Source organism: Gadus macrocephalus, chromosome 20 (genome assembly GCF_031168955.1).
Source record: "Gadus macrocephalus chromosome 20, ASM3116895v1".
Taxonomy (NCBI): domain Eukaryota; kingdom Metazoa; phylum Chordata; class Actinopteri; order Gadiformes; family Gadidae; genus Gadus; species Gadus macrocephalus.
In genome coordinates, this window is record NC_082401.1 from 19,672,616 (window position 1) to 19,694,103 (window position 21,488).

At 44.6% G+C, this 21,488-nt stretch overlaps 1 protein-coding gene across 1 annotated transcript; it reads left to right on the top strand.

Moving 5' to 3' along the window:
* Nucleotides 1–824: 824 nt before the first annotated feature.
* On the top strand, nt 825–8,899 carry LOC132448347 (rho-related GTP-binding protein RhoE). Its single transcript, XM_060039540.1, has 5 exons — nt 825–1,107; nt 1,270–1,357; nt 6,150–6,259; nt 7,273–7,407; nt 7,995–8,899. The coding sequence occupies exons 1-5, from the start codon at nt 958–960 to the stop codon at nt 8,241–8,243; spliced, it is 732 nt and encodes a 243-aa protein (XP_059895523.1). The 5' UTR covers nt 825–957; the 3' UTR covers nt 8,244–8,899.
* The last annotated feature ends 12,589 nt before the right edge of the window (nt 8,900–21,488 follow it).

A 21,488-nucleotide genomic window follows, 5' to 3' on the forward strand; every position in this document is an offset into this window, starting at 1 on the left:
TTACCCCATCTGAATTTAAGGTACTGCAAGTGAGTAAGTGACTTTGGGTAAAACTGTCTGCCAAATGACTAAATAATATTAGCTGATCTGCAATGCAGATACAGAAACACACACACACACACACGCACGCACGCACGCACGCACGCACGCACGCACGCACGCACACACACACACACACACACACACACACACACACACACACACACACACACACACACACACACACACACACACACACACACACACACACACACACACACACACACATACAGGCACACAGACACACAAACTTTAACCTGCCAGCAATAACATTCAATTAGAAAGATTCAAGCAATTAAACGGCCAGCCCTTAATGGATTTTGGAATGTTATGGAATATAATTTTGTTCATACTGAAATTTGAGAGGATAATATTGTAAAATGCATTCACAGTAACCAGTTTACATATGAGTAAAACAATAAATTAAATAAAAAATATATATATATTGAGAGAGAGAGAGAGAGAGAGAGAGAGAGAGAGAGAGAGAGAGAGAGAGAGAGAGAGAGAGAGAGAGAGAGAGAGAGAGAGAGAGAGAGAGAGAGAGAGAGAGAGAAGCAAAGTACGAGAGACGAATATAAATATACATTTGTTCTCAAGTGTTGTCTTGTCATGGGCGTCATCGCGCATCTATTGAGCATCTTAGTTGGAATCGATGGAGCCATGCCCATCTTTGCTGCATGGAAGATTTGACAGTGAGGGGGCGCTATATTTCCACGAGGGAGACAGGGTGGTTGTCATCTGCGTGAGACCCGCGATTGGCTCACTCCTCCCATATATATATTCGCCATCCATGTCCCCGACTATAAGCAACAGTGGAGCAGGCAGAGGAGTGGCGCCGTGTGTCAGCAGTATCCGAAGCGCGTTTCGACTGGGATCTTAATTCACCGTGGAGCAGCACATGTCATTCAGGACAAGTCAATGAAGCAAACTCAATCCGGTCTCAAGCTTTCACCCACACCCGAGATGGATCCTACCCAGAGTGTGAAGTGTAAAATCGTGGTCGTAGGGGACAGTCAATGTGGGAAAACCGCCTTACTTCACGTGTTTGCGAAAGACTGCTTCCCAGAGGTATGTTGGGACAGTGAACGCCGCATCTTCCTGGGACTTCTAAATTCGTAAAAGAGAGGATTTGTGCATCTGGCGGCATTTCAGGAACGTTTACTTTTAGAGGCTTTCATGTGTATTTGGGTTTGTACGCTAACAACTGCTACGTCTCTTTCTTGTTTGTAGAACTATGTCCCCACGGTCTTCGAGAACTACACAGCCAGTTTTGAAATCGATACACAGAGAATAGAACTAAGTCTTTGGGACACATCAGGTAAGGACGCTTTTACATTTGTTCCTAGAATTGAACAGTGGTGAAATGTTTTTCCCCCCTAAACAGCCTAAGGGCGCGCAATAATGTAAGAACTTGTTTTTGTTGTGATCTGTGTTCTCTTGAAAGCATTGCGCACGTTGCGCAACTACAGAGCCGCCTGGTGTTCCGAGCTGACGCTGCGTGTTGGGAATGTTGGAACGGACCGCATCACTTGAAGGGTTTCTCTGCACAAAGTGGCGTACATGCCCTACCAGAACCACCCGTCGCACTTTTCACGGGCGTTAGAGGTTTTAATGCTTGGGGGAGTGGTTATATTTTACACGCGCCGGTTTGCTGGCTCCCAGCACCAACCCAACCACCCCTCCCCCCCTGCATTCTCAAATATGCTCGATCAATAATGGCAAAAATATTTTTGCAACTAAAGCGATGGTGTCAAACACGCTGGCACGGGCGAGGAAATGACTGCTGACATGTAGCCTACATTGATTGGGCCTGCATGGATTACTTGTTCTGTAGTCGTTTAGAAATCTCTGAGCTCTCAGCCTCCGACCCTGGAGCGGAATAGTTCCTCCAGGAGCCAGGCATGGTACCCCCAGCTGTCGTGTGTGTGTCAGCTGATTCTACTGAGGCTTGTCCAGGATGTGGTCTGTCATTAAGCGGCCACACAGAGCAGGAAAGGGCAGCAGCAACGCATGCAGATGGACGTATACGCTCCACTGGACTGGCTGATTGGTCCGGCGGTTCATGTGAAATTGTTTCCGGGATCCTTGGCCCTCGCGTCCTATGTGAATGACACTGTTGTGGTGTGCGACATCTCCAGATCTCCTTTGTGTAAATCCTATGGACTAAAGGGGTCTGTCTGGGACCACACAGTCACATGCAGTTTACTCCACTCTTGGGCTCGAACCCTCCAGTAAGGCTGGTCACCTTCCTGCCCTATAAGTGCCAACCTGTAGATTTGTGTATTTGGTCATGTTAGGTCATTTGATGGATGAACCTCCTTCTTCACTGGTCATTCTGTGAGTGTGAATGTGAGTGCTGATTCAGAGAGGGTTTCTGTAAATAAGACAAAATGGTGAGGGGAGGGCAACAGAGGGGCTTTTCTGTCATTGTTTTCCTAATGCGAGGAGGTGTTAATGAACCTGTTGCTGCATTCAGAAGCTCATTATGAAATGAAGGTTGTTTAGATCATTTTAGATACATAAAAGAACCAGCGTTCTAGCTTGTGCTGGGTCTTTGTTGTGACCATACTGCTGATTCCCGAGAATCTGAGTATTCGTACGAAAGAAAAACCGAGACACAGTGCCTTGTGTACTGTACGTCTTGTCCCATCCTACAATAGCATAGAATTTAGCCTCCCCTCAACGGTTGAAGAAATGTTCTCTTGTAGCACTGCATTCCTGTAAACGTTCACTGTAGCCTTTGCTGAGTGTCAGCTTCCACGAATGATTCCTACTGACAGAAAAGAAAAACAAGGCCTTTGTAACAAAAGGTTTTTTACTTTGTTTACAACCTCAAGAAGCAAAATCAATTCCCCCTGTTGTTTCCCAGTGTATTGTTGGATTCACTTGGACTCCATGCATCATTAAAGGTTCTCAGAACGTTTTTCTACATTTTTGAGCCCAGTTGCGCAGGCACTTTTGTTAGCCTCACCGTTGACACAGGATCGGCACCCCAAGGCTTATAGGGTGCAGGCGTACATTTATGCCGAAAGTGAACCTGTCTCACAAGTCAAGGATGCTGGTAATCCCCTGACCCTCTGAATGGGCGAGGTCCCTGGGTACCCCCCCTTTCCTCCACTATATCCTCGTGTATTCCACCGTTATCTCCACCTACGACGGGAGATTAATTTCTTATTTCTTTCCTGGCCGTGTGTGTGTGGCGCCCCTTCACCCCATCCTCCGGGGCCATGCCCATGCGTGTCATTGTTTGTCTATTTCCACATCGTCACTTCAGCAGCAGGTTGCCAATAAAGCTGGTTCCCTGTTAGCAGACTGCTAACGGGGGGCAGAGTTTATCTCGTCTAAACTCTGCTCTCAATCAATAGTCTCTGCGTGCGCGCTTCCATGGCCCCAAGGAGTATTGGTATTGTGGCCTTGCAGAGCAAACGTGACAAGCAAGCAAGTTCGTGCACACACACAGAGGTTGCATGTCACCTTACCGGTCATTTGTGTAAGATCATATTATTTTTTTGATTTATTATGGGGAAAATGTTTGCCAGATTGGGAGTGGGTTGTGATTAATGGAAAACGGGTGCAAAATATCTAGGTCTAAGATGCTGTTGCTAAGGCATTCGTAATGGTGTCATTTGTTAGAAACGCCATATTTTCTTAAGTTCTTAAGAAGTCCCCTTTTGAAAATGCCTGCACGACCAGTTGTAATTGCAAGTCACTCTATATGCAGCAGTCTAAACAAAAACACAGTTCATTTGTGATTTAGAATGGAACCGATTTACAAGCTTTAGGAAAGAATGTGTAAAACACAACCTTGGCGTTGACTCAAACACGATGTCGACCGTCCTCACAGCCAACCGGTCGTTGTTTCTGCCTCCAGAGTGAGGATCGGGCCCCCGAGTCTGATGTGTTGGAATAGTTAATCTCATCCTAGCATAATGTGTTTTAAGGATAGGATGTCATGATCTTATCAAAGTCCTCGGTTTGGCGCGTCACGACAGGAAGCGAACCACTTGAGAGGCACTGAGGGGAAGAGCATGTTTTGAAATCGGATGTTGTAAACGAGGCAGATCATACCTTTTCATTATCTGCATTCCACCCAGAGAGAAACTGCGACGCAGATGGCATTTAACACTCGAATGCATGCACACACACACACACACATGTTCACGCCCACATGTGCACACACACAAACAACCACTTTGTTTTCTCCCCATTACGTGGGGAGAAAAACACTTCAGTACACGGTACCACCAACCACCCTATCTCTCACACACACAGGCATGCGTGCATGCAAACAAACAAACAAACAAAGAAACTAACAAACATACACACACACCATTGTCCTCTGTTGTCTCTGACAGTAATGATCAAGCACACAGACTCCTTTACCATGGCTATTTTGGAGATCACCAAAATAGAGGCACCCCTTACCCGAGAGGGGGATGTGGGGTCTCGTTAAAATAGAGACAACAAAATGCCAGGAATCCCTGGCATTGGCGCGGCAACACACGTGGAAAGTTGGACTCACGATTTTCCAACATCACCAGGGGTACACCAGGCTTGTTGTTGTTGTTGAACAGGTTTAATCTCTTTTCTCGGAAATCCAAATGGGCAAATTTGCTCTTGCGTAAACAGCTTTTTTTCAGTCAGTTAAAAACACGAGTTGAGTCAGTACGACCTGCAGCTAGGCTAAGGTCTCTATTAGGTTAGTACTTGGAATGCTCTGTTTGAAATGCATTCAGATTCATTGACAACACTGGGACCCAGAGAAAACATCCCATCTGTTTGTTGATGGTGCACGTCAAACATAATCACGTTTTGCATACCTTCTATAATATTGCAGCGTAAACAAATGCTTTTGGCATTTAAAAATCGTATTCTCAATCCACATGGTCGATGCTGTCTGTAACCAAATCAAACGCTGCGGCTGTTTCTGAGATCCCGCCGGTCTGCTGGCTGTTTTTTGGATAATAGAATGAATTCATTTCCTGTTCTTTTTGTAGAACCCTCCTCAAGGTGAACACTAACACAATCTCCCTTCCCTGTAGTGATGTGATTCTATTCTGGTCCCCCACAGGCCAAACAGCTGAGACGACACGCTTTTTACTAATTCATGGAGGCCCCCCCAAGTCCTCGCTAGCAAAAAACATTCAGTGCATTAGGGGATATTAATGTTGTAATGTTGAGGAGGGCATATTTCGTTTTCGGTTTGATCCTGGCTATATGTATGATACTTTGATTCCACTTATTTAGACTTCCAGGATGTTGGAATAATGCCTTAAGATAAAGCATTCTTTATCTACTTACAATTTGCATTTATTTTATTATCAATGGGGAGCTTATTGTCTCTATTGTCTGGTTATCACACCAGTTCCTCAACCAAAAGTACACAGACCTGGCAGTATTCCATAGAAAACCTTTTGATCTAAACAGAAAGCCATAATCACCCTTTCTCGCTTGCTGTATCAACAAGGAGTTGAATAATAAGCAGTATAAACTACTACCTCAGTCTACCTATATGTCCATTTCCATTATGTTCCACCAAAATGGTATGACATCCCTTCTATAAGGGCGTGTTTAGAATTGTCCCTTTTCCAACCCAATGAATATTTTCCAAAAATAATGTTGCAATATGGCCTGGATTTATAAACTTAAAATCAAAGCAGACCTGCTTAGACGATACTAAAACCTATCCTAGCTTCAAGGTGTGATTTGTTGAATCCAGATTCTAAGTAACGCAGCAGTGCCGACTAACTGCTGTCATTTCTGTGTCACCGACGGCCTGCCCTATTCTGATGCCAACAGTTGCGAGTAATTCCTTCCACTCCCGCAACTTATTCCCTGCTTTGCATACATTACAGGATAAAGGAAACCTGATGACTGTGCAAGAGCTGATTGGATTGCTCTATAGCGGAGTTTGCCTGGACCGAGATAGCAATTTAATTAGGTTATGTCTCCGTTATTAAATGGTTTACCAGAGGGGGGGTGTTGTGCTGCTAATGTATGGAAATGCAATCACTGAACGATGTATGGCACGTTTGCAGCCACTCTCTGTGTCAATATCTTCTATGTGTCTTGGTTCTTCTCCTACTGACTTAGTTTTTTTGTCCTTTCAGGCTCACCGTACTATGACAACGTACGACCACTCTCTTACCCCGACTCTGACGCGGTCCTCATCTGCTTCGATATCAGCAGACCGGAAACGTTGGACAGTGTTTTAAAGAAGGTAAAATCCATATTATTGTTATATTTTTACGCCTCACGCAAATTACAAGATAAAAAAAAAGGGTATCAACCTCAAAAATCCACTCGGAGGAAACATCTCGTCCTGGGCGACACGGATGGGTGGCCACTCCCTTGACCCCTGACCCCTCTCTCTAAAGGCCCTGCCTTTTGTGTTAGTGGGCCAAGTCGTTTTCTAAAGAACCCAGTAAGACGACGACGGCCTGTACCGCAGAGCGAGCTCTGCGTCCATTGTACCACTGGGATAAAGAGCGTGCAATAGAGTTGGCATTGGGGTTACGGGCTCTCTTTTCCCCCCACCCTTCGACACTGTTGTGAGGTTAGGAGGTAGTGGACCAGGCACACTTGGACCCCTGTGGAGCTCTTCCATATACGTCGCCTGCCCTCTGACCTCTGAAGGCGCTCTGGTCAGAAGTGGGCCAACTGCCTGAATAGGGTCAGCAGTTGAGACGGGCGTGAGATGGGGGAGGAAGTTGAGATGGTACAGCCGTGATGGGAACATAATCAGTACAGTGTGTTTCTGTTCTGCATTGTTGTTCTACTCTTGACCCCCACAAACCCCCCCACCTCCATCAACTCTCTGCCTCTCTCTCTCCCCCTCTGTCTCTGTCTCGGTCTCTCCCACTATGTCCCTGTTTTTTCTTGCCTTTCTTACTGCCCATTGGTTTCGTTACATAACGGTGTGCATTGTCTCTGGGGGGGGAAACTGAAAGATAGACTGGTTCTGAAAAGCACCAGGACAGGCCGTCCTTCATGGCATAGAAAGAGCCTGGGAAAATCTTTGTTTTTCTCTTACTGTAATTAACACGGGTGAGCTTGACAGAAAGGGGGCCTTTGTACTTGTGTATGACTGTATAGCTGGGCAACCGCTTCAAGGTGGCTGAGTCACTGGGAACCGGTCCCATTTCTTTAGCTTTGGGTGTCCCAAGTTTTTGGTTTCCACAATGACGATTCTTCTTTTTTTTCTTTTTCTTTTTGTGGTCTCTATTCTTCCAGTGGAGAGGAGAAATTCAGGAATTCTGTCCTAACACCAAAATCCTGCTGGTTGGATGCAAGTCTGACCTTCGAACGGACCTCACCACACTGGTGGAGCTGTCTAACCACAGACAGACACCAGTGTCATATGATCAGGTGAGGGCCCACCTACTAACATACCGACATTTCATTATTTCTTTAGTAATTTGACCAGAGCCCAAATGTTAGGAATGCTTTAACAAGGAAACTGAATGGGCATTGTTGATACTTTTGGAGCAGGCTGGGCTAATCATATTACCGGGGACTAAGTAATCTAGATCAACTGGCATGATGGCAGAAGCATTATATGTGACATTTAAGACTCTGGCTCTTGTGTTTCTGTCGTCTAGCATGTCGTGTCTGGCATTCAATCCACATTCTTGGGAATGATCTTATCTTTCTCTCTCTAAGCTTCGGGTGATCCCCATCAGCACGGTCTTGAGCTGGTAAAGGGGAATCGCCTCGCTCTGCTATTTTCAAAATTAAAAGCGGAGTACTGCTTTATGTGTGTGTTGTGCGAATAAATGTTTGTCTGCAGCAACTCAGCCCAACCCTTTTATTCACAACATGCCTATGAAGCAGTACCTTTTTTTTGCAATAAGAAACCAGCCGGGCATTGCAGTTCCCCTTCAAGGCGATAGTATAATGGGAACATCATTTTTAACGTCATCGTCTCGGTCTGGTCTCCCCCATTCCCCTCCCAGGGCTCCAACATGGCCAAGCAGCTGAGCGCTCCCTACATCGAGTGTTCCTCCCTGCAGTCGGAGAACAGCGTGCGGGACATCTTCCACGTGGCCACGCTGGCCTGCGTCTCCAAGAACAGCAAGAACGTGAAGCGCAGCAAGTCCTCCCGGGCCACCAAGAGGATCTCCCACATGCCCAGCAGGCCCGACCTTACGGCGGTGGCCACAGATCTGCGCAAAGACAAGGCCAAGAGCTGTACTCTCATGTGAAGGGACGGGTCTATTTCCGAGACTTCCTTGGAACCGTGTGGACTTTTTGCACCGAGTAGGGGACGGCACAAGGCATTTGAAGGGGAGGGGAGGGGAGGGGGGGGGAGCAGGGCAGTGAACCATGCCCTGTACACCAAGCAGTTGAAGGATGACGGATGCTCAGCACTTTAAATCATCTCAAACCTACCTTCCCCCCCCCCCCCTGTTCCTGCTCTCCTGGTATCTATAATGTTGCGCTAGGAGAAATGAGTCTGTCCCGAAAGCAGTGCGATGGGATTTATAAACGGGGGGGGGGGGGGGGGGGAAGAACAGTGAAGCTCCCAGTAATTGGAGAAGCTCATTGACGATGCCAACCAGAGATAACCCCCAAGCCTCAGAAACACTAGGGTCTGTTTGTCTCATGACGACAGGCCCCTCCTCTACTTTTCAGGCATTCATGGGGAGATGTTTATCCGCTTTTGGCCTTCTGTTCCCCTGAAAGCGACGTAAACATCCCTTTTTTGGCGATCGTGGTGGGTGATCTCCTACCTCGACAGGAAGTGGGGGCATGCGGTCCACTCGTATCTTAAGATTAAAACAAAACGGATGAAAATGTGAAAAAAAAATAATGAAGACTTTAAAATATGTTAACCCCTCCCCTCCCTAAAAAAACGAAATGCATGCAAGAGACTGCTACTTTCTCAGTGAAAGGCCCAAGGAAGAGGACACTGGTCTCTTTGCGGTAGCCCCCCCAGCTCAAAGTGACAGAAACACTGTGGTTTCAGATCGTCTGTCTGTTGTGGATTTCCCCCCCCGTTCTTTCCTTTTATATTTTCATTGCCTTGATGCGTTTGCCAAATGGAAGTGGGGATGTGTGTATTTTCTGTTGCCAGTGTCAGAACCTCGTTTAATGTGCCATTCCCACAAGTTACAACGCAAATTAATCTGTAGCTCGGCGTCTGCGGCGTCTAATTGGTTTTTGTTTTCATTCCTATTTATTCTTTACTACCAAAGAAAACAGCTAGCTGGTGGCAGAGCCTATTCCGACTTTAGATTAACACATTCTTGTAGTGTATCATAACCTTTTCTTGGTGTGCGGCAGCGACACACATAATTCGTTGCTACGCGGGTTTGGCTGAAGTTTCCAATAACGTAGTCTGTTGCTATGACACCAGCGCCTTGCGCGCGTGTTACCTTGGGGTCTTGGTGCCGTTAGCCGTGGCTTGTTAGCGGCGAGGTCTCTCTCTCTCCCTCTCTCGATGCACACATCACCTCTAATTCACCATCTGGCTATGCAGGATACATGTTCTGGTTCACGGTTTGGAACGACTGTGTGTGTATATGTCAATATTTCACATGGTCTTGTTGAAAGTGGTTGCATCTGTTTGGCAATGCATGCACGGATATCCAAGTTTCTCTGCCTAGTCAAGCCCCGTTTTGCCGGAGCTATGCACATGTATCATTGCAAGGTTCAGTTTTTAAGGAGACCTCTATCTGTATCTGATGTGCTATTTTTTTTATTTGTCTGAACGTTTTTGTTTGTAATGCAAAATGATGTTCTAATCATGCTCATGCAAATTCTTGATCATTTGAATAACAAAAACGTACAAAGTTACACTTTGGCGACTCCCTACTCCAAACTAAACCAGCACCAGTCGACCTTCCACACCCCTCCATTTGGTTTTGAGCTGTCGTGTCTTTGACTTAGAATCCATCCCTCCCCCCCCCTCCACAAGGCAGTATTATAACAGACTGGGCGTGTGCTTTCTAAAAAAAAATGTATTGAATCATTGTTCAGAAGGTGTTTGCTGTAGTTTGTATGTCTTTTGTTTTGTTTGGGTTTCTGAATGTTCAGTCCAGTTGTACGGATGTATGAATTGATGTCTTAGCAGTATTTATTTAAATGCTATTTTTTTTTTTTTTTTCATTCAAAATAAAGGTTGATGTCCAGTAAAATGCCTTTTTTTCGACTCCGGTCATTCATGCAGTGTGACGTGACATGCATACACAACATATCTGGTATGCATGTAAAAGCCAGCAGACAACTGAATTCTTATTCAGTTAATAATTTCAAATGATGCAATGGCTGATGGTATATTATTATGTGTGGCTATAAGGCATTTCTAAAAAATGACCCTTCAATTATATCTTGGCAACCGCACCTTTTCATGTCTCATTCACAAACGACAGTGCTCAAGTAGGGTTTATGACCTGGGCTTTCCTGCGTTCACTGAATAGAGCGGCAGAAGGATATTTATTGATTCATGAGATTCTGCCCCTCAACTGAACCAGTGCCCCAATCACACAGTCTCTTTATATTTAATTAGACTCAGATTTTAATGAGAATTGTATGTGGGGTCGTGTAGCCAATACCCAACACGCCTGCACACATTGTGAAGTCATGCACATAATGCAGGCTTTTTTCAGAGTAGCCCTTTTCATTTTTTTACTATTCCTTTGCTTCAGAATTCAAACAGGATATTTCCACCTTGTAGGTTTTGCAGTAATGAAAAACCTCACATTTCAAGCCGGAAAACCAGGATATGCAAAATCGCTGCCTGTGACTAACGGAACCCTTTCTACCCCGATGATTAAAAATAAATTGGTACAGAATGGAGGGCTGGATGGTCCACATAACAATACACACGACATACAGATTCCACCAAATAAATATTTTCAGCTCCAGTATCCACACTGGGTTTACTCCCAGTAGGGTTTTATTCGTAAGAAGAAACCAAGGTAGGGATGCAATACATTATTCTCTATGATTAAAGGAGTAATGTGGGAGTAGCTAATCTCATGTTGAGTGCTTTTATTTGCGCCGACACAGCAATATTCTCTTCCATGTTTCTAGTCTGCTAACCCCACAGCCCTCCCTCAGCCTTTTCCCTACTGGCCCTGTTGGAAATCTCCCAGGACGCACCAGCGCAGCCAGAGATAAATTAGTTGGAAGCCTCCTTTTCTATGCATTTTTTTTCTTCTTTGGTTCTTCAACTTTCTTGGTCTGAGACAGGCGGCGGAAGATTATTGCCTGCTGCTGGCAGGATTGCTGTTGATTTGCCTACATTGATATTTTTCCAGTTTGGCCTTGATATTGGTGCACACTTCAAATAATTAAGGAAATGTCTCCCTTGACAGACGTTTTGACACATTTAGATATTTATTACTCCTTTCTTAAATACATCATTTGCAATACAGCGAGCGTCAGCCACACTAACATAACTACAATACTGAAAATCACCAAGGCAACTGCACCAACAGCCACAGAACACCTCACCATAATAATAATAATAATAATACATTTCATTTAGAGGCGCCTTTCAAGACACCCAAGGTCACCTAATCCCCTTATAAACAGCATATCAAGTGCATATATAAGGTATGGTGCAGCATCCGCCCACACAGGTTCAGTTATTTTTGTTATGAATGTCTTATGTATTACCAAGCACTTTCCATAAATATCCATCAAACTTATGAATTGTAGTAGCTGTGGTATTGAGCTTTGGATTTTCTCTTTACCATTCAATCCTTTAAATTAAAACAAACCTATCCTAATAAAATTCAAGAGAGAAAATGGAAATAAAACAATTTGCACACATCGTTTAAACTCTCTGGTACCTCACTGCGAGTTGCTCCCTTCCCCCCTATTCCTCCCCAGAAAGACAGGTGTCATAATGCGAGCAGGGCTGGTTGTTTACTTGAGGATCTGGGAACAATTTCCTTCCTGCCCTCTATGGAATTGCAACGCTACGTCGTAAAACTAAAGCAACACTTCAGAAGACACTGTGATTTAGCTTTACAGCCTTTCAACAGCTGATGAAACTGAACTATAATGAATGAACATCTTAATAGTTCATTTTAATTTGAGTTCAGCACCCAAATTACATTATTATCATTTTATAGAGCACTTCGTTTGACCTGCTTCGGATAGGGCATTCAAAATTGAAAAATGTTTGATCTAAATTAGAGTTTGGGCTGAGTAACAGTTCAGTGACCTTATTCTTTCTCTCATTTTTACAGAACACAAAAATTGGGCATCAATACTGTGGTTGCTTAACATGCATATATGCAGGCGGTGATGATGAAATGAATGAAAAAGCCTACCTTGGAGCAAAATGTAAGCATTTCCATAATAATAATCAAAAAAGTCCCAACCGTATTGTCCTCAACAGAGTGCTCTGAGGTAAAAACCTGTGTGGGGGACTATTAATAGCCACATTGTACGTGAGCATTTGGAGGAAAACTCTCCATTTAGGAGACAGTAATTTGACAACATTGGGCCACCATCTATAGTACATACGGCATACAGGATTCTACATCCATGGTAATCACTATAATCATAGCATTTTCCTCCCGCGGAGACCCGATGCTATCGGTGATGGAAAGCTGCCTGTGATGGATATCACTGTTGTCAGAGAGCCTGGGTGAAGAGTGGCCCATTTTATTTGGTTTGAGTGAGAAGCAGTGCACAGGGATTCATTCAGAAATTAGAAGCAGTCCTGCTCCTGCACGACCTTTCGCTGTGGCTTTATCTGACGGATCTTCAAAGAAATGTTTGAAAGTCATCGGCCTGAACGGCTGACAGACGGCGAGAAGGGCTTGGAAGAATCGAGTTCAGGGCACAACGACCTGCTCTCTGGCGCACAGAGAGAAACACTGGAGCTGAGACATGTCCTCTCCTCATAACGTTCTATACTCTGGACGTAAAGCATGACATCATCATCGACAAATCAACTGCAAAGGAACAGGTTTGGCGTCACCCCTAGATTATTTTTTCCCCCGGCGAAGGAAAACTAGAACGAGTGATATGGAAGATATGGGCGGGATTTTTAAAAGTTAAACAGGAAAATGGCTTTTAGCTCCCTGCCAAAAGAGACATGCATTGAGAGAGGGAGAGAGCTGGTAGCCGATGACTACAGCCGGCTAGGGAGTCAAGGTTTAAGGATGGTGTCTTCTGGCTGTTTCCTCCCATGCCAAGCCCCTGAGGTGACTCAGTGGGGGTGAAATCAGCTGAGGAGATGGTTGGAGAAAAACTAGTACCAAGTGCTTTGGGATACTTGACTTTTACAAAATGATTTATTTTGTGTGATTATTTTTACATTTCTATGAATGAATGAATCTATGAATATTTTCTATATACAATAGGTAATATTATATATTTAATGTTCTTTAGTTACAATAAAAACTACAGGGTTTTGGCTTAATAGGAAAGAGCAAATGCAATACACACACACACACACACACACACACACACACACACACACACACACACACACACACACACACACACACACACACACACACACACACACACACACACACACAAACACACACATACATACACACAAAAACACACAAATACACACACAGTGCTTGAGGCTGATGTAATGTTTCCAGACATTTGCTGTCATATAAATTGTTTACAGCAGTCCCTCACTGCCAAAGAACGAAACCTTTTAGCGGACATTCTTTAACAGAGGCAGTAGCACCAACGTATCGTATTGCAGGCTGGTAGCAAAACTGCCGAAAGTGAGCTTGCCTTTAACTGGACAACATTGTTTTGGGTCCCGAGTAAATGACTACCAAAATAAAGTACATCCCTAGGTTAAACGGGATGCACCGATTTATCTGCCGCACATCGGTATCAGCCGATGTCCACCTTGTTGAATGCCATAGACATTGGCAAATTCACCGATGGCAGTGGCAGATGTTTGGTTTTTACCAAGACTCTTTGTCATGTTATAGAAGGTTATATTAAAGGTTGTTTCATACATTTGCATGATTTAATTTGCAAAGATTCAAAGATAGCCTGAGGAAAGACTGAAAGACTTTATTACATTTCAGTTATGTTGTACTTTGTTTCCCTGGCACAAAAGGTTGATTGAATGACATAAAAAAAAAATATATATAAAAAAAATAAAAACATTGGTCACAGGCCAGATTGTTATTTTATTTTATCGGTATTGGCCCAGAATTTCTCAATTTGGAACATCCCTACCCTGAGGAAATAAAATAGCCAAAGTTCTCTTTGGACAACTCCTTTGAATCCTATTGAACCGCTGTCATGCTCGATGATTCCTCACATCAGAGTACTCGCTCTACCGTGAGCCATCCTACTTCCCTTAAGAAAGGAGGGAGTTGATTGATGAGCAATTATGTTCCTTATGTGTCAGCAGGAGAGAGGGAGAGAGAGAGAGTGTGTGTGTGTGTGTGTCATTGGACACAATTTAGCTAGGAAAATAGTGATCCAGAGAAGCAGAACGCGTGAGAGAGAGTGTGAGAGGGAGAGGGAGAGAGAGAGAGAGAGAAAGAGAGAGAAGTTAAGTATAGTTGACCAGTGACAAGATGAACCCCCTTGACCGTCTCGCCGCGCCTCCAGAGCAGCAGGGGGCATTACCATTAGGACCAGGTGTCCCGCTGGGGGTCAATGCCTATCTCCCATGCCAGGGTGACCCCGTGGTTAATTACACACAGTGACAGCCAGCCATTCTCCCTCCATCGATTAAGATCCGAGACAGAGCCTTTCTCTTCAGGAAGCGCTGCTATCTTGACGCGGGGCAGACAGATACGGCCTGCGCTCCATCCGAGTCCGCCCGATGGCGTCCGGATGAGTGATCGAGGGATGAACGCACAATGGACCCCTCGGCCGCCTCTTTATGTAGAATCTTTAATGGCCTCTTTATCTAAACGATTAAAACTGTAATGAATACAAATCAATCAAACGATTTTGCCACACAACATATGTATATATATATATATATATATATATATATATATATATATTTACTGTACTGTGTTCTTCGGACAAATGTTCTTCAAGTACAAGTCGCTTTGGATACAAGCGTCTGCTAAATACCCTAAATGTAAATGTAAACGTAAATATTTCACCCACATTATTTTTTTTTAATCTATAAAAGACAAAATCCATGTCATGGATTTCCCATTCTGGAGCCACTCAGGGAAGTCACCCATGCTGCCTGGTGGTCCCTCACATTCACCACGGAGGCCCCACCCCCAACCTCCCTCATCAACCTCCCTGGTTCTCTCGCTGCTGGATTCGTGCGCGTGGCGTGTACACGTCCATTATTCATCTCTCCCCGCGTCGACGGGGGCCCCCAGTGGGACGGCGCGTACACCCTGTCACGAATTTACGTGTATGGGAAAAGCGCGTTGCCATGACAACAGGTACAACACGGCCTCTTTGACATCTGAAGAGGAGATAAAATGAAATGGGTTAGAATAACCCTCCCCCGGACCCCGATGTGTTTGTGTGCGTGTGTGTGTGTGTGTGTGTGTGTGTGTGTGCGTGCGTGCGTGCGTGCGTGCGTGCGTGCGTGCGTGCGTGTTTGTGCGTGCGTGCGTGTGTGTTTGTGCGTGCATGTGGTGGCACCAATGAAAAGGTGAAATAACATGCCTTTTTTAGCCATGGTACCCCAACCCCCACACACCACACATTCACACCCGCACAACTCCACCTGTTCAATATTTACTAGTGCCCTTAGCTCTCGTCAAGTAGTTCTTTCCATTGTTGCCAGAACTCTGGCCCAGCTCAGGACTCCCACTTCAGATGAGCATTGAGTAACTGGGCCTCGCAACACTGGGCAACCATCGCTGTGAGGCAAGAGGCAAGGCGATGAATCACAGATAAACATCACGAGGAGAACATTGCTAAATATCTTTTGAATCCCGCTGATGGAGCCCCAGTACACGTATTCCATTAATATGAAGTAAACACAACATAGCTAAACATGAACACACAAACACTAGGCTGTTTGGTTCCTTTTTGCCTGAGGGAGGTTTTGTTTATTGGCGAAGTGAAATGGAGACAATGGTAGAGATGTTATTATTATATATGTAGTATTATAAATAGCTGGATAGCTATCGGATGAATTTGGAAAAGCCAGGTGTGTCAGACTTTCCACTGCTCTCCAACATTACAGATCCATCACTGCCACATATAGTAAAGCTGCTCTACTAAGTTACACAATGTTGTCTTTGGCTTGGGCTTAGGGCATCGGCGCTGGGCTTTATTTAGATTACATTTAAAAAAAGAGTGGAGCGTTGTGGGTTGCACTGTTGGGGGAAGGACAGGAGAGGACATAACACAGCTGCATTTACTAGTTGAGTGTGTGTTTTGAGCCCAAAATTGCATAGAAACAAGCAAGCACAGTAAATACGGAAATTGTGCAACTGTAATGGCTTAGACACTGCACAGATTTTGTTGAAACGTAATGATATAAACCATTTTTCTGTCAAATCAGTTGGCATGGTAGAGTTGATTTGATGTAAATCATTTATTCAATATGTGATAAATAACCCATCTCTGATAAGTCACGAATGACAAATAAAGGTCAAATTACTTCAAATTGGTATTAGTGAGATACTGAAATGAGATGGTACTGAAAAATACATCGACTAGGCTACAGTCACTTTGATCTAAATGGGTTTTTGTAAAAAATAAATAAGAAAGACAAATGAAACAGCTCCTGTATTTTAGTGCACCCGTTTCATCTATTTCAGAAAACTATTCTGCACCGTGTATAGATATATAATATATATGATAAATCTATAAACATTCTTTAAAGAGATACACAACACTGACAATACATTAACGTTTCTTGTTTGGGTAGGTCGCTGTGCCTGACATGAATGTATGTTAACAATATGATCTGGCTATTATTCGGTTTAATATCAACCTTGTTTGAAGTCTGGAAACCCTTTTGTAGACATTAGAGTTTTCATAAGATTCAAATACATGTGTGTGCAGACAGATAAGGACACCTGCCTCCATGCGGTGCAGATAACCTTTATTAACAATTGGATAGCATCAGCTGCACCGCACACCAGCCTGCATCGGCAGGGCTGGGGCTGACGCATAACGTAGGCGCTTTTGTCTTTGGGATTGGGAGGGTTTAAAGAATCAATATGGCCGCCTGGTTGGCTCTCACTGCAGCTGAGGATCGCGTTAGAAGACCCAACCTCAATCAGATTAAGAAGATGACCTTTAGAAACAATGCAGAAAGTAATTAGGCCCACAAATTGCCTGATTTCTAGAGGGACATGACGACTGAATTGTGATAAAGCATAATATAATTGAACATATGGTGTTGTAACAAACAATGAACCCAGGCGATCAATGTAAATAAATGTGTGGCTTATGTCATAAGACTAGAAGGGTTTTTAAGGGAGGCTTCATGAAGCATGGAAATAAAGACCTTCGGGCAGTTAGTTCTTGATTATATTCAGCAATTGGATGTCATATTTCCAGCATCGGAGTATCAGTTGAGGGCCCCTCGGTTTAATATTTTTCATCATTAAGAATTCCAAAGAAAAAAACAGATTCATTTGCATAAAGGCATGAAAATGTAAATCCCCATTGTCGTTGAAAGTCCTCTTCACCCAACTCATTGCTCCTTCATTTGTGTGTGTGTGTGTGTGCGTGTGTGTGTGTGTGCGTGTGCGTGCGTGTGTGTGCGTGTGTGCGTGTGTGTGTGAGTGTGTGCGGTGTGCGTGTGTGTGTGTGTGCATCGGTGTATCAGCACTTGCATAATCGCCGATGCAATATTGTGCCTGTTTGTGCAGCAATTACCCCCCCCCCCCCCCCCCCCCCATATGTACAAAGTGACGGGCGTGTGAAAATGGGGAATGAACGGTGGATGTGCGACTAATTGGTATCAATGTTCAACTGTCCCCGGGGGAGGAGGTTCAGACAGGCTCACAAGAGCTCGGCTTTTTCGCGTGAGTCTTTTAACATAATTACTTATGACAATGACGCGCCAAAGTCTCTGGGCTTTTCTGAAGAACGCTTGATGATAACGGAGCTACGGCGAATCACGATATAAAAGATGAACGAGAGGGTGACTCGATGATTCCCTCCCCGGTTCTACACTTCTGTTGCAGCGGGCTCCCTCTCTGACAAGTCACCAAGACGTAAATAATACTGTTGTTAGTTACAGCTACCCGTGCCGAAAAACAATTCTTCAGCCTTGCACCTTTCAGAAATTAATTTAGAAAAAAGAATGATTGAACAAATTGACCAATTGTTGTGACAGAATAAAATACAGTCCCAAACAAAACATGGAGTAATTGTGAGTAAAACGAGAAAATAAAGTTGCATTTATTATGTTCTGACACTGTGAGTGGTGATGGTTGGAAAGTGTAGCCTGGGTGTGGTTCGCGAGGGATGCCTCGCGAATTGTTTTCTGCAGTTTGTGGAAAATACAGTCGTAGTCAATCAACGAGAGAGAGAGAGAGAGAGAGAGAGAGAGAGAGAGAGAGAGAGAGAGAGAGAGAGAGAGAGAGGAGAGGAGAGAGAGAGGAGAGAGAGAGAGAGAGAGAGACGAGAGAGAGAGGAGAGAGAGAGAGAGAGAGAGAGAGAGAGAGAGAGAGAGGGAGAGAGAGAGAAGAGAGAGAGAGAGAGAGAGAGAGAGAGAGAGAGAGAGAGAGAGAGAGAGAGAGAGAGAGCACTTTAGCCAGGAAACCAGTGATCCAGAAAAGTAGAAAGCAGTGAGAGGTTCAGTGGTAAGCAAGCTGAACAGAGAAATGTCGTAAATATCCTGTAGGATCTATTGGTGAAAGACCTTTTTCACCGGCCCTTCCCTCTGGAAGGGCCCGCGGGATAAAGGCACACCGTCTGTGTTTCCCGAGGTCTGAGGTGATGGTAGTCAGTGTTAGCAGAATGATCCGCCAATCTTCCCAAGTCAACAGAAGAAATCTCAATTAGTCCTCCTGAAACAAAGGCAACAGCTTTTTTCTTGCTCCATGGCTTGTTCTTCTTCATATCAGGAGTTGTTCAAGGACGGTTTGTATTTCATTAAATAGTTATCATGGCCTTGAATAAGAATTACTTTTTGGAATAGACTGGTGAGAGGCGTCCATTCAAGGCCCCGTTATCAATGTTCACTAAATATGCCTATTTGCCTATAAAAGGAGACGTTCCTCTTGAAGGCCCAGCGACAACGTCATAACTGTCCCGTGTTAACCAATGGATGACGTCAGTGGTGGTTTGCTATCTAGTATTTATTTTCAAGGGGGTCATCATATTGTTTCAACCTGTTATGTTCCACTGGAGCAAATATCTAAAATAATTTATAATTGGAAATATGTGCAGTAATGGTGAAGGAGAGAAACTGAACATGCTATGATGAGGTCAAGGCAATGATTTTCACTCATGCTGCTGCTGTCATTTTGGATGTTAGGCACCTCCAAATCAATAGCAATGGTGTGGTTTAAGGCTCAGATCTTAGATAGAAACGTAATTCTTCTATGATTTTTCTTTCACACATCTGCACCTGACACTTGTCCATCAGGAAACATAAATCCCCAAACTCCAGGGAATACAAAGGTTTCCATTCAATAAATATAGCAAGCTTTCAAGGGATCAAGCAATGGCCCCAAGTCCTTCATCTTCTGCCCCCTGCCCTTCTCGTCTTCCTTCCTGATTCGGCAATATCTGCTCAAGCCTCATACCCCCAGGCTGTCGTATGCAAACGTGTGCCTGACTCCTTCTCCTCATTCACCTCAAGGCCACCAGCCAGCAGCCAGTCAGCCCTCATCAACCCCTTACTGTTTGGATAACCTCTCTGAAAGAGGAACAGTTGAAGTCCTGTATTTTCCTAACTGATGGGAAACATCAAGCTGCTAAAAGCATCCTGGAGGCTAGATTCAGCCTTGATTGCTTTACATTGAAATGTAAATTGGGGGCCAGTTGATCCACCAATGGAATCTGCATAATGCTGCAGAATCCTGCTGTGTATCTTATTGCTACATCTCCTTTTAACCTTAAACATACAAGATATACATACACACACACACGCACGCACGCACGCTCGCACGCACGCACGCACGCACGCACGCACGCACGCACGCACGCACACACACACACAAGAAAAACTGGTCACAATTATGTCACTCCCGGCACTCAAATACCCCGAGGAGGGCAGTGAGAGAACAGTCTTAGTACAACCATCTTGCCGTATTGGTTTCTGGAGACAGTTCCTCGAACTCAGCAACTCAACCAGTTCTCGCCCTCTTTCTCTGTCTTGCTCCCAAAGCCCAACCCCCTACTGTGTATGTCCCACTAACAAACGTAATTTATTTAGATTTATTTTCAGGGAAACACTGCCTGGGACCCCCATGGTCACTAAATAGCAAGGCACGGACGGAAAGGTTGTTTGTGTGGGTGTGTGGGTGTGTGTTTGTGTGCGTATATCTTTGTGTGTATGTGTGAATCTGGGTGTGTTTGTGGGTGGGGTCTTGGGTTGGTGTGTGTGCATCTCTTTGTGTGTGTGTGTGTGTGTGTGTGTGTGTGTGTGTGTGTGTGTGTGTGTGTGTGTGTGTGTGTGTGTGTGTGTGTGTGTGTGTGTTTGTGTGTTGGGAGGAGTACTATTAGAAGGATAAGACCCCTGGGGAATGTAGAAATGGGAGGGGAGTAGGACGCGAAGCTCGCAGCGGCATTGACAGCACTGCAAACCCATTATACAGAGATAGGAATAGATAGACAGAGAGAGGGTGGGAGGGGGAGGGAAAGAAAGAAGAGGCAGCTAGAGAATGGGGGGAGAGAGTGAGAGAGGGAGGGGGAGAGAGAGAGAGGGAGGGAGAGAGAGAAAGGGGAAGAGAGATCGAGAGAGTGTGAGAGGGATCGAGAGAGAGAGAGAGAGAGAGAGAGAGAGAGAGAGAGAGAGAGAGAGAGAGAGAGAGAGAGAGGGAGAGAGAGGGAGAGAGAGAGAAAGAAAGAGAGAGAAAGAAAGAGAAAGAAAGAGAGAGAGAGACAAGGCTGATGCCTTTTACACAACCTCACAACTGCCATAACAAGCATCAGCCCTCTCTGTAAATAGACATTAACAACAGGGTTCAAGTGCAATGCACGGGCTTTAATAAGTCTTTGCATCTGCACAGTAGTCTGTAAATTGTCAAATTGTCTGGGTTGATTAATAGGGCCAGCCTGTATACCGTGGCACTCAACGTGATGGTGCAGTAGTACCCCACTGTTCCACCCCATTATCTGTGACCTTTGGGTGGAAAAACATACAAACAAACATTAGTGTTTTGGGAATAGTAAAGGTGTTTGCTCCTGTTTAATTACAGTAAACCATTGAGATTGTACATAACCTATGAGATCATAACCTGCTGCGACTCATTTTTCAACCAAACCCCCAAACAGAAGCATGTTGAATTCATGAATTCCCCTTCCCGGTTTTATTGGATTTAGTCACCTCCAATGGCTTTGGGCAGCCGTATTGATGGAACATGTATGATTTCTGCGGC

Bases quoted from the DNA above. Each gene is read 5' to 3' on its own strand.
- LOC132448347 (XM_060039540.1), top strand. From the start codon at position 958: ATGAAGCAAACTCAATCCGGTCTCAAGCTTTCACCCACACCCGAGATG. The intron at 1,358-6,149 runs GTAAGGACGCTT...TTGTCCTTTCAG, and splicing joins AAGTCTTTGGGACACATCAG to GCTCACCGTACTATGACAAC. The intron at 7,408-7,994 runs GTGAGGGCCCAC...TTCCCCTCCCAG, and splicing joins CACCAGTGTCATATGATCAG to GGCTCCAACATGGCCAAGCA.